The sequence below is a fragment of the Gavialis gangeticus genome, unplaced genomic scaffold (assembly GCF_001723915.1).
Source record: "Gavialis gangeticus isolate Ggan-Ray unplaced genomic scaffold, GavGan_comp1, whole genome shotgun sequence".
Classification (NCBI taxonomy): Eukaryota; Metazoa; Chordata; order Crocodylia; family Gavialidae; genus Gavialis; species Gavialis gangeticus.
Genome location: NW_017729025.1, coordinates 9,804,451 through 9,815,299, shown reverse-complemented (window position 1 = coordinate 9,815,299; position 10,849 = coordinate 9,804,451). Strand labels below are relative to the sequence as shown.

The 10,849-nt window shown below is 45.1% G+C and overlaps 1 protein-coding gene across 1 annotated transcript in view; it reads right to left on the bottom strand.

Moving 5' to 3' along the window:
* Positions 1-4,117: 4,117 nt before the first annotated feature.
* SIX4 (SIX homeobox 4) overlaps positions 4,118-10,849 on the bottom strand; it is a 12,917-nt gene continuing 6,185 nt past the window's right edge. Inside the window, exons 3-4 of the mRNA XM_019519881.1 lie at positions 8,853-9,547; positions 4,118-6,251 (exon numbers count right to left, since the gene is read on the bottom strand). Of these exons, the coding sequence (XP_019375426.1) occupies positions 5,455-6,251; positions 8,853-9,547 (1,492 nt within the window). The 3' untranslated portion in view covers positions 4,118-5,454. The remainder of the gene's footprint in view (positions 6,252-8,852; positions 9,548-10,849) is intronic.

Genomic DNA, 10,849 nt, shown 5'->3' with positions numbered 1-10,849 from the left:
TTAATGACTTGAGATGCCTCATGGTCATGATAGCTGTTTGACATACACCTATTAGAGTCCTACATGCTTGTTTCCTATGAAGCAGGAGGGATGCGTTTTGCTGATTACTAATCTGCACTTTTGCCAGAAAAGCTGTGGGCCCTGGAAATCTAGAAACAGGAAAATTTCCAAGCTTTCTCCATACCTGGAGCCAAATTTTGCCCCTTGTAGCTTTATCAATGATCAACCCAGCTGCACAGGAGCTGAGGACAGAAGCTAGCTGTTGTTGCCACCTGATGGATATTGAATATTCCCAATTTGTTCAGCAGAATTTAAGGTTCTTTTACAGAAAAAGTTTCCCATCAACATGGTTAGGCAAGTAGCATTCTGTATCTAAATCACTGGGGCGGTCTTTCTGAATTCACAGGCAGGGTGAAACAGTAATGGTAAGAGGTCTAGATTTCAATAGGGTATTAATTTAGAAACCTCATTATAACAGTCTCCGTATCAGCCTGGTTAATTAATTCACTTCTGCCATTGTAAGTGGGCCAGATTCACTCATGGTGTACCTGCAGGGTCACATCATTGGCAGGACCAAACTGCTGCTGAAATCAGTGGAGCTTTTCCAATTTACAGTGGTTGATTTGCCCTAGACGTCTCCATGAACAAGCTTATTTCATGCAGCTGGTTTCATCTGCAAAGGAATGAGCATGCACATTTTAAGAATGCAATCGGCAGAATATGATATTAAATGACTCCCTGGTTCTCACTAAAAGTCTGGGTGGCATAAAAGTTATTTTAAAGTTACTAAATACAGCCTTTAAAAAACTAGTATTTTGAGGCAATTGGAAATGTTGAGGGAATCTTTCAGCAGATTTTTCCAAACACTTCTATAGAATCTGTAGGAAAAAAAATAATAGAATTCAGGAAAGTTTCCAGTAAGATTTCCAGTGGACTTGGCTTTATGTCAGTGAACACTTTACTACTTTGGATATGGCCACAGTGTAATGTCAATCTGAGTTCCACTTTTTTAAAGGAAGTTTATTAGCATCTACAAAGATTAAAGGATCCTTTATTCTCATTCACTTTAGAAGGAGAAAGAGGGATGTTTATGATTGACAGGAATATAAATACACCTTCCACTTAAACAATTGAACATCCTTTTGATGACCTTTACAAAGCTGTACAGGGGACTAAGACATACAGTGCCAATCATGTCAATGGGACTTACGCATCTAAATCTCCTACATTTCACTCAAGTTCCTCAGTTGGAAGTCAACAGAGCTATATCTATTTACAGCAGCTGAAGATCTAGCCCAAACTATTGTAAAAGGCTACATATACCATGTAATGAAAGCAGTTAGTCTGCTTGCCTGATCATAGATGTAAGGGCCATACAAGAAAGACCTATCCTTGTTTTGCAGTAGGAATAAAACTACTATTTCTGCAATGGATAGTTAAAACACTGTACTGTGCAATGACTTTTCATACTGTGCATATGTATCTGCAGAAACAATGACCACGTCCAGACAAGTGCGGCCATACAAGTGGAGCTGCACTCTAGTTGTCCCCGGGGAACCAAACATCCACACCACTTGTGGACATGGCCAATGAGGTTATAATTGAGTTATGTGGAGGGAATAACATTTATGATTTAACATTTAAAAAAGACATCACTTGATCTCTGGAAGACTAGGATAGATTGATCTTACTTTGTCCCAATCCACCACACTTTATGTATATCCTCCAATCCCACATTCTGTAGAACGGGCAACCCCCTGTCAGAAGTACCAGGCACTCTGAGATGCCTATTACTGCAACAAAGATACCATTTTCATGTCAGCCATGCTGATGAGCCATGTAACTCGGAGCCTCAGTAACATAAATAATGCAAAAAGCAAAAAGTTAACCAGCAAAGCGTATTGGTGGATCAACACAGTAATTCCTTTATAACATCTGACTGTTTCAACAGCTGAGAAAGTTCTCAAGTATGTGTTAAACTTCCCTTTACTGAAGGTTGGAGGTTTGCAAAACAAAACATTAGCCTTATTACAACTTCGAGTCATACGTGGCTCTCAACCCATGCATACAATTTCCAGTAGCGCAGTAATAATAATAATAAATGATAACATATGGTGCTTCTAACCATTAAAGAACAGAGCAAACATTAGCAAATTAATTCACAGATAATGACTATTATTGTCTTCATTTTTGGACGGGGAAACTGAGGCAGAATGGACAAGGGGCTTGCCCAAGGCTATTCAGGGTATCTGAAACATGCTTAGAGCAGTTGCTCCCAAGCTCTGACAGATTTCATAGTTTTCATAGACATTAGGGCTAGAAGGGACCTTGGAAGATCATCAAGTCCAGCCCCCTGCCCAAGAAGCAGGAAGTCAGCTAGGGTCATAGGATTGCGCACCACCAATTAAAAAAAGAATACAACCTTAAGTACCACCAACAAATTTTTGTCATATAATGCAATTATAATAAATCTATTAATGCGTACCACTGACAGGTTGTCTGCGTACCACCGATTGGAAACCGCTGGCTTAGACACTACAGAAATAGGGGCCAGAGAAGTACCTGGGAAGAGAGTCAGAGAGTCCCCAACTCCAAGCCTTGTGCTCAGATCACACCTGTGGTCACTGGGAGGTGCACAAGGGCAATCTATGGCTCTAAGTTTTATATTCAGTAATAGTGTACATTTTCAGTCACTTGTTTTTAGCAACCTCTATGCAAGCTGGGAGGTAGCCAACATGCTTCTTTAGCCCCCTATAGGTTGGAGAGCATCAGCGAGCTCCTCTTACTATAAAACCTAAACCTCATATCCCTCCCATTCTCCACTCAGGCTTGAAGTATTGATTAGAGAAGTGGTGCCCAACCTCTTGGCCCTGCAGGTAAGAGAACTGGTGTGGGCTCAGTCCACAGGCCTGACCCAGCACACAAAACCAGTCTACTGCATAGCCCCAGCCCTGTGTACTGGATCAGGCCCCCCCTGCCCTTGCCCCACATGCTGGATCATAACCTGTGCCAGATCAGGCCTACAGCCCTAGTCCCATGCACAGGACCCTGCCATTTGGCCTGCAGGGCTTGGAAATTTGGTGGTGGGGGAACGGTGGCAATGTTAATTGCTACCACTCTCCTGCTGCAAAATTTCTGGATCCATGGGAAGCCCTGTGGACCAGAGGACATGGCTCTGTGGGCTGGATCTGGCCTGCAGGCCAGAGGTTGAACACCACTAGACTAGAACAACAATCTGCAGCACAGCTCAGGGAGTCCGTGCCGGTACCAACAAGAAAGACCTGTGCGCAGTATAGTGCAAAACAACAGCGAGGAGGATGTCAGTGTCACACTCACAGCACGCTCAAAAACAGATTCCTTTGAACACTTTTGCTAGCACTCGGGACAGGACGGGACAGAGACGCACGTGTGCAGGACTGACATGCTCTCTGCTTCCTTTCCTTTAAACTGCTCTCATCCTTTACAAAGATGCTTTGCTGTGGGCCTGATGGGAAACCCGTTGAAGTCTAGGATGGAAAGGTTTTCAGTTTCAACGGGCTCTGGGCCAGGCCCCTGATGGGGAACATGACTAGGGGCTCTAGCTACTGTTTATATTCTCATTAAAATAAAAAAAAAAAGGGTCAGCAGAAGGTAGTTGGTACATCTGCATTGCTATGAAAGCTGAAGGATGTGCTGTTTCAGGTGAAGAAAAGTCCTACAGCTTAAGGGTGAAATCTGCTCCATCTGGCTAGAGCCTGGTTGTCCAGGCTGCAGGGCATAAAGAGGCCTGAGAGGTGAAATCTCTCTCCACCCAGTCACTAAACACTGCTGCTACAGCCCCTTCTAGTCATTTGGTGGGGAGAAGGGGGGATGTTGCTGTTCCAGCCCCTGATCCCAGGGGAAGACTTCACAATGTATTTGTGCGCGTATCCCAGAATCGGGGCTTGCCTGCTGGAAGAGCAGCTGAAGCCCACCCATGCTGGTTGCACGGGATATTGGGATTAGTGGATCCTTGTAAACGTAGAGCCCCCTTCCCTGGCTCAGGCCATCACAGCCTTCTGTCTGGGGCCAGAGCAGAGACCTTCTCCTCCGCAGGGGTGTTCTGCCCATGGTCCCTTCGGGAATTTCCTATGCAGAAGGCCCAGCTCGAGCTCTCTATAACACCGCAGAATTTCACCCATAATGACCAAGGAAACTACTTGTCTTACTCGGGCAAGCAGGCGCATTGAAATCAATGGAGCTACTCATGAAGGTAAGGCAGGCAGATTTGGCCCTGAGGACGGATACTTGCAGGCCAGTTTTTCCATTCTTTCTGCCGCTGTGCTTTAGTAACAAGGATATAAGGCCACTAAGAAGAAAGGCACGTAGAATTCTGTAAAAAAATACATACGACTTAACTCATTTGAAAACTACTAACAAAAACCAACCAACCAACCAACCAACTGATCACAAAGATGGGGGAAAAAAAAATGTCCCAGACTCAGATATTGGGAGATCATTTTCTAGCTTCTGTGTGATTACCATTTTACTTTTACAGTCTATCACTTGAAAACCCTACAAAAAAAGTAAAACTGTCAGAAATAACTATGTTTACTTCCTGCTCAAACAATAAAAATAAATTAAAACAGCCAGAAAACAATTTTCCTTTTCAATGCATTGTGTCTAAAGTAAAAGGGAACATAAACCATAAATAAAATCCATTGTACTAATTAAAAAAGTCTCCTTTATAATAACTGGAACAATATTTACATTCATACTGGAGTGAAAGCTTCTGAGTTGCATAATTAGAGTTTCAAATGGTCTTTCTTTTCTGCCGCACTGGCAAATGGTTAGTTATAACATTTAGAAACCTGAAAAAGTTTGATGCAAGATTTTCCCTATAAAACACAAGTCTTGCTGGAAAAAGACAGTAACAGCATTATTTGCAATTGCATTTTGCTTCTTAACCTCAAAGAGCCACATAAAAGAAGCTTATGAGGTACCGTCTAGAGTTCCTTGAAAACTTTTCAATGCCCATGGACTAGAAGTAAACAACAACAAAAAAAAGGCTGCATTGTTTCTACTTATTTTAGAGAGAGGTTTCATTTTCCTGCATGGTTTCTACCATTTTATAAAAGATCTTCCTACAGAACGTGAGGAGCGTATATTTACTTTTGAAATTACGTCATGGCGTGGAGATTTCAGTTAAACTCTCAGGGCTATATTAGTAAGCCAAACCAATACCCACTTGGTTGGTTCTTTCCCTCACGTTTCCTTTAACCTTTCTCCTTTAATCTGGAGGAAAGAGAATATTGCATGCAAACAAAGCATGGCGACCTAATTCCACTACTGTAGATTCCCGTGTACTTTACTGCAGACTATTCCAAAGCTCTTCTGTTTTGAGCTGCGTTGGTATTTTCTCTACGTGAGAAAACACCTGGTGCTTTTTACGGCCTCACGAGGAGACTTCTCTGATGAAACAAAAGCAAGAAAAAGTTACAAGTCTTGCATGTCTTCATCCATCTGAACTGTCTGGAGTTTGGCAAGCTCTTTTTTGTCCGTTTCCAGTTCTTCGCAGACAGGGTCAACCATATTACTCATAACATACTTGGATTTCGTATCCAGCATCAGTAAGTTGCTGGGCGACTTGCTCTCAGAATTTGACAAGAAGTTCTCTTTGACGTCGGGTACCGACTGCAGAACTAACCTGTGCTCTCTCACAAAATCTGGGTGAACCGATGTGGACGGATGGCTGACGCGATCTTCGGGGGGTGAAACTATTTCCCCAAGTGCAGGCTGTGCTGTAGACAATGCCATCAGATCTTGACCAGTAATGAGGGCACAGTTTTGAAGAGTTGCATAGTTAGTGTTGCTGATAGATATCACAGTAGACGTGCTTGTTACGGGTGCTGACATGGACTGGCTCTCTGAGATACCCGAGTTCAGCTCTGCAGCATTTAAAAGGGTAGGTGGAGCTAGGGGGAAGTTGTGGGGGGGAGTTACGTTGACCAGTGAGGAAGCCATGGACGGGAGGCCGCCGCCAGACACATTTTCAGAAGACATGTTTACGTTGAGTTGCGTGCTCTGACCGACTGGCATCAACTGGGAAAACACAAGGCTTCTTTCCAATCCTTCTTGCTTAACAGTCCCTATTGCCTGACCTGAATTGGGAACCGTATACACCACTGCACTGGGAGTGAGGGGGCTGAAGAAAACTTTTCCTTGCTGCACCGTTGAAGAGTCACTTGTAAAAGTACCCCCATCTGACGTACTTGGGTTTACTGAAATGTTACCTAAACCAAAAAAAAAAAAAAAAGAAGGAAAAAAAAAAAAGGAGAGAGCATAGGTTATAATCAATAGGAAGCTGTATAGCTGTTCTAATACGCACCTTCAGTCCTCTCGGCTTTAGGAAATTTTTGCTAGACACAGAGGCAGCATAGAAGCAATTTTGTTTACAACAGCGTTGAGAACATTAGGGAGGAAGGAATAAAAGCCCTGGCTGACGGGATTGTTTCTCGACCAAGAAATGGAGTCTGGTATATTAACACCTTTCAGACTTGCATTAAGGGCCAAAGAGGTTATAGCTGTGCAATCAAAATAAATACACTTTGGCCCCAACTAGTAAATCTCACTAGATCTCCATCTAAGAATAGAACCTCAAAAATCTTCTACTGAGTTCAGTTCAGCTCAGAGTTAAACTGCATGTGAAACAGTATATAAAAAGCCTGCACAAACTAAATGACTGCTGAGCTAAAGCTGTGCACGTAACCCTGCAGAAACAAGCTCGAAACAATACCTTCTGCCAGGCTAAGTACATCTGTGGATCCACCTCCCTTTGCCTGTCCACCCTTACTCCTGAGATACAGTGCTGCTCTCAGGTTGCCTCCTTCCACTGAAATATATGGCACTGCTTGTGAGTCAGGCATTATTCAAAGTGCGTAAAGGTGAAAGAATTGGACCTGAAATTGGTTATACAGCTGGTCTGGCATTAGTCGCTATTGCAATGCATGGCTATGAGCAAGATGAATCGTCACTCAGAGCCACTTCCCACTTTAAACAGCTCAAATTCTTCTCCTCTTTCAGGAAGCTGTTATTTATATATAGGCAGACAAGGTATATTATTTATATACATGCACTTTTAAGAGGCTGTAATTGTTTTAAAGACAGCTTTATTGCAACAATTTTGTTATAACACTTAAGGTGCTCACTTGGGGAACATTTGTAAAATGAGAACTGTTTATCTCCCTCCGAGTTTTATTAACCGCTATTTTCAAGGATGTTCCTGGAGTCTCATTTTTGGTTATTCATACTGTAAAAAGTATTCTGGTAAGAGAGAAAAATGAAGGGTAACAACTCAAAGCCACTGGACAACGAGACAGAAATGAATTAGAACAGCTTACCTATGATAATACGTAATACATTTCAGTATGAATACAAAATCAGTTACTACTTTCACAGTTAGAAAAGCCTTAAGCAGTATAAATATGGATTCCGATTTTTCTCTATGCAGGAATTCCCACCAGGAACTGATGAACCATCTGCCTACTCTGATGTCATCTCCCTAAAAGCAGGAAAATGTTGAATATGTCACATAATAGCTTCTACCACTTCCTAGCTTCTGTGTGCAACTGTTCTATCTATGAGAGAGAGAGAAATTCTTCCTCAGCTTTGCCGGCTGTCAGTTTATGCCTTGGAGCAGAGAGGTTAACAGCCCTTGTAATTTTATTCTTGCTCTTGTAAATGTAGATGCCATTCAAATAAAATGTCCAATCCTTTTTCAGCTCACTAAACCATTTATTCAATAATTTTCAATGACAGCAAGTTCCACATTTTAGGGTTGCATATAATTTCTTTTTATCCATTTAAAATTGTGTCGAGTTATAGCTTCCACTAAGTGTCCTTCATAAAATTTCCCTTTAATGGAAAAATAATTAACTCCCTACACACACATCACTCAAACAAGCTAAAACTCAGCACAATTTGATTTCCCTTATATTATTCATGGCTCCTGCTATTGCACAGAGGTTCATATTGAGTTTAGCCATTTTCAGAACCCCAAGACACCGGTGATTAATAAGGTACAGGTTGTGCACACAACTGATACTTTACCCCATCAAAACAACGATCTAGAACCAGGTTTGCTTTCCTGACGTTTTGTTCTGACTGCCCAGAACAATCAATCTATGTCTGCAATAAATGCTCAGACAAACTCTACAGCAGTCTTTTGGGAGGAGTTCACATACTTTGCATATGAGTCCACGATGACATGATTTTCCTAAGGCTAAAGGAACTTTTATCCAAAACATCCTCATGTTTTATATCTACCAGCAATATTTCTACTGTTTCTCTTCAGTTTATTCAGTCTTAATAATAGGATGAAAACTTACGAGCACAATTGATTGGCTCCATATGTTGTATCCATACAGTTAGTCATTTTACCTTGTGTTTTGGTTAGAAAAGAAACAGCAACCTCAAGCTGCTGGTTTTCACCTCAAGGTTGAGTATCAATATATTTTTTTAACAAAGTGGGAAAACAGGAAAGGATTTTGAGCTGCAACATACTCGCAGATTTAACACATTCCTGTAATTTTGAAGATTCATGCAGATGTTTGAGAACAGTATGAAATAGGAAAAAAGAGAGGCAACAAAAGAGTTGGCCTTCCTTTTTACTTTAGTATAAAAAAAAGGAAAAAGTTAAACAGACATAACTTCAGCCCTGAGAATCGAGCATAGCGAGTGTTACACAGCAGGGTTATAGCGAAGGGACAACGTAGCATTTTATGTACCCTGCCTGGCTGCTGCCAGAGATAGTCACCTTACCCCATGTTTTGAAAGATGAAGGGCCTGCCATTGTTTTCCCCCCAAATCTTGACTGTAACAAAGAAAACGTTTACCTTGCGAAGCTGCAACAGAAACCGGAGGCAGTTGCAGAGGCGAAAACCCGATGCTTCCATTTAGCAACTGACCATTTGTTCCTGAATTCGGGATCTGGACAATGCCATACTGGTTTATTTGGACGGGAGCAGTAAAAGTAACAACGGAGCCTCCATCTTGAGAGGCAACAGTTTGTACGCTTTCCCTTTTCACCTCTGCGCTGGGTATCAACCCCGGGAAAGAGACGGGCACATTGTTGGGACTGTACGATGTGGGTGCCTCTGCAGAGCTAGACACAGAAGCCTGGAGGATTTTGAAGTCCTTGACATCTTCGGAAGAGGATGATAATATGTCGGTGATGGACACCCCGTTGCTCACCGCACTCGAAGTGGTTTTGGGTGCGTTTAAGGTCACAGTCTGGGAAGCCCCCACGCTGAGTCCGTTGAGAATGACACCATTGGGTCCCTGAAGAAACGAGCTGCCGTTCAGGAAGACGGGAGAAGTAGTGGCAGGCACGAGGTTCCCGTTCAAGAGGACGCCAGAAGAACTTAGAGAGATTTTTGCGTTGCCGAGCTGCTGCATGTACACCGCCTCCATGGGGCTGGGGAGGCTCAGGCTGGTAACGCCGTCGGACGAGTTGGACAGCGGATGCGGAGACAGGTCCTCCTGGCCCTTGCTGGATTCATCTTCGGTGCTGGGATTGCCATCGGACTCACTGCAGGGAAAGAGGGGAAACGTGATGTTTCATGACAGCGACAGCCTCGTTGGTTTTCAACCCAAAGGGAACGCGCGTGGTGGTACCCGTGGCCCAGAGAACAGGGGGGCTGTTTCTGAATTGTGTTTTGTTTCGAAAACAGGCGCCAAGCCCATGAGGCAAGACAGAGGGGCTCTCTCTTCTCACTTCCAAAGAGCTTTGTGGGATTGCAGGCCTGCAGACACCTCCTTTCTCAGGGACAGTCTAACCCAAATCCTCCAAGGAGCTGCCCCCAGACCCACTTCTCTGCCTGCCCAGGTACCCTGAGGTGTGGCCCGTGCATGTGCAAAATCCAGCCAAGCCGGGAGCCGCCATTTGGGAAGTTGCTCTGTGCTTTGTGGCAGCTGCGAGAGGTAAAACCGGGCCAGGGAGCCCCCGTTCAGCCCTGAAAGGATCGTCTGTCTCCAGAAATAAAGCCAAGCCTGCAAAGCCCGCTGGGATCACCCGTGTGCTACGTGGAGGGTGGGTGGCAGGAAGACCCCCCCTCCACGCCCCTGGTTGTAGTCTTTGCGAGTCTAGACTACCCCGGCTTCTCCCTGGGGGGGGAAGTGCCCCCCCGGAGCCCCATGAGTCCGCAGAGCTGGGGGCATCTCTTGTGCACAACCCCCAGCCGGGCTCCGCTTCCTTCTTCTAGGTGGGGAAGCGCCGTGGAGGTTGCCAGACCTCTGTGATTTACGAGGTGAGAAGGAACCTTCCTCGCCAAGGGAGAAGGAGCTGAAGGGGGGAGGGGGCCGGCTCAGAGCCCACCTTCCCCTCCAGGTCCTCGGGAAGGAAAGGGGGGAAACCTGCCTCCGCTCCCTCCTCCTTTGTGCGACTGCAAGGGGAACCTGCCCAGGAGTTTGCCCAAACTCCCCAGGCAGCCTGCGGGCTTGGAGGGGAGGAGGGAGCTGGCGAGCAGGGGGTCGCCTCACGCTTCCCCCAGGGCCCCCGGCCGGGTTTTTGCTGACTCGGTCGCCCTTGATTGCATTTTCCCTCGGTCTCCTTTCTCTCTCTCCTCCCTCTCTCCACAGCCATTTGTCCCTTTGATGTGTCCCGAGGAGAGGGGCTGGATCAGCACAATCACGCCCTTGCTTGAGAAGTGCCTCGGGGCCTCCCCCCCTTCCTCCTCCTCCCCCTGCCCTCAGCCGGGAGAGGGAGCGGGAGGAGGAATGCGGGGCGGAGGTCACCTCCACCTGGCCCCGCTCGTTCACACGGGCAGATCCGGTGTGAAGTGCAAACCCGCCTCACCCCGCTCCAAGGGGCTGGGGGGAGGGGCGGGGCTGG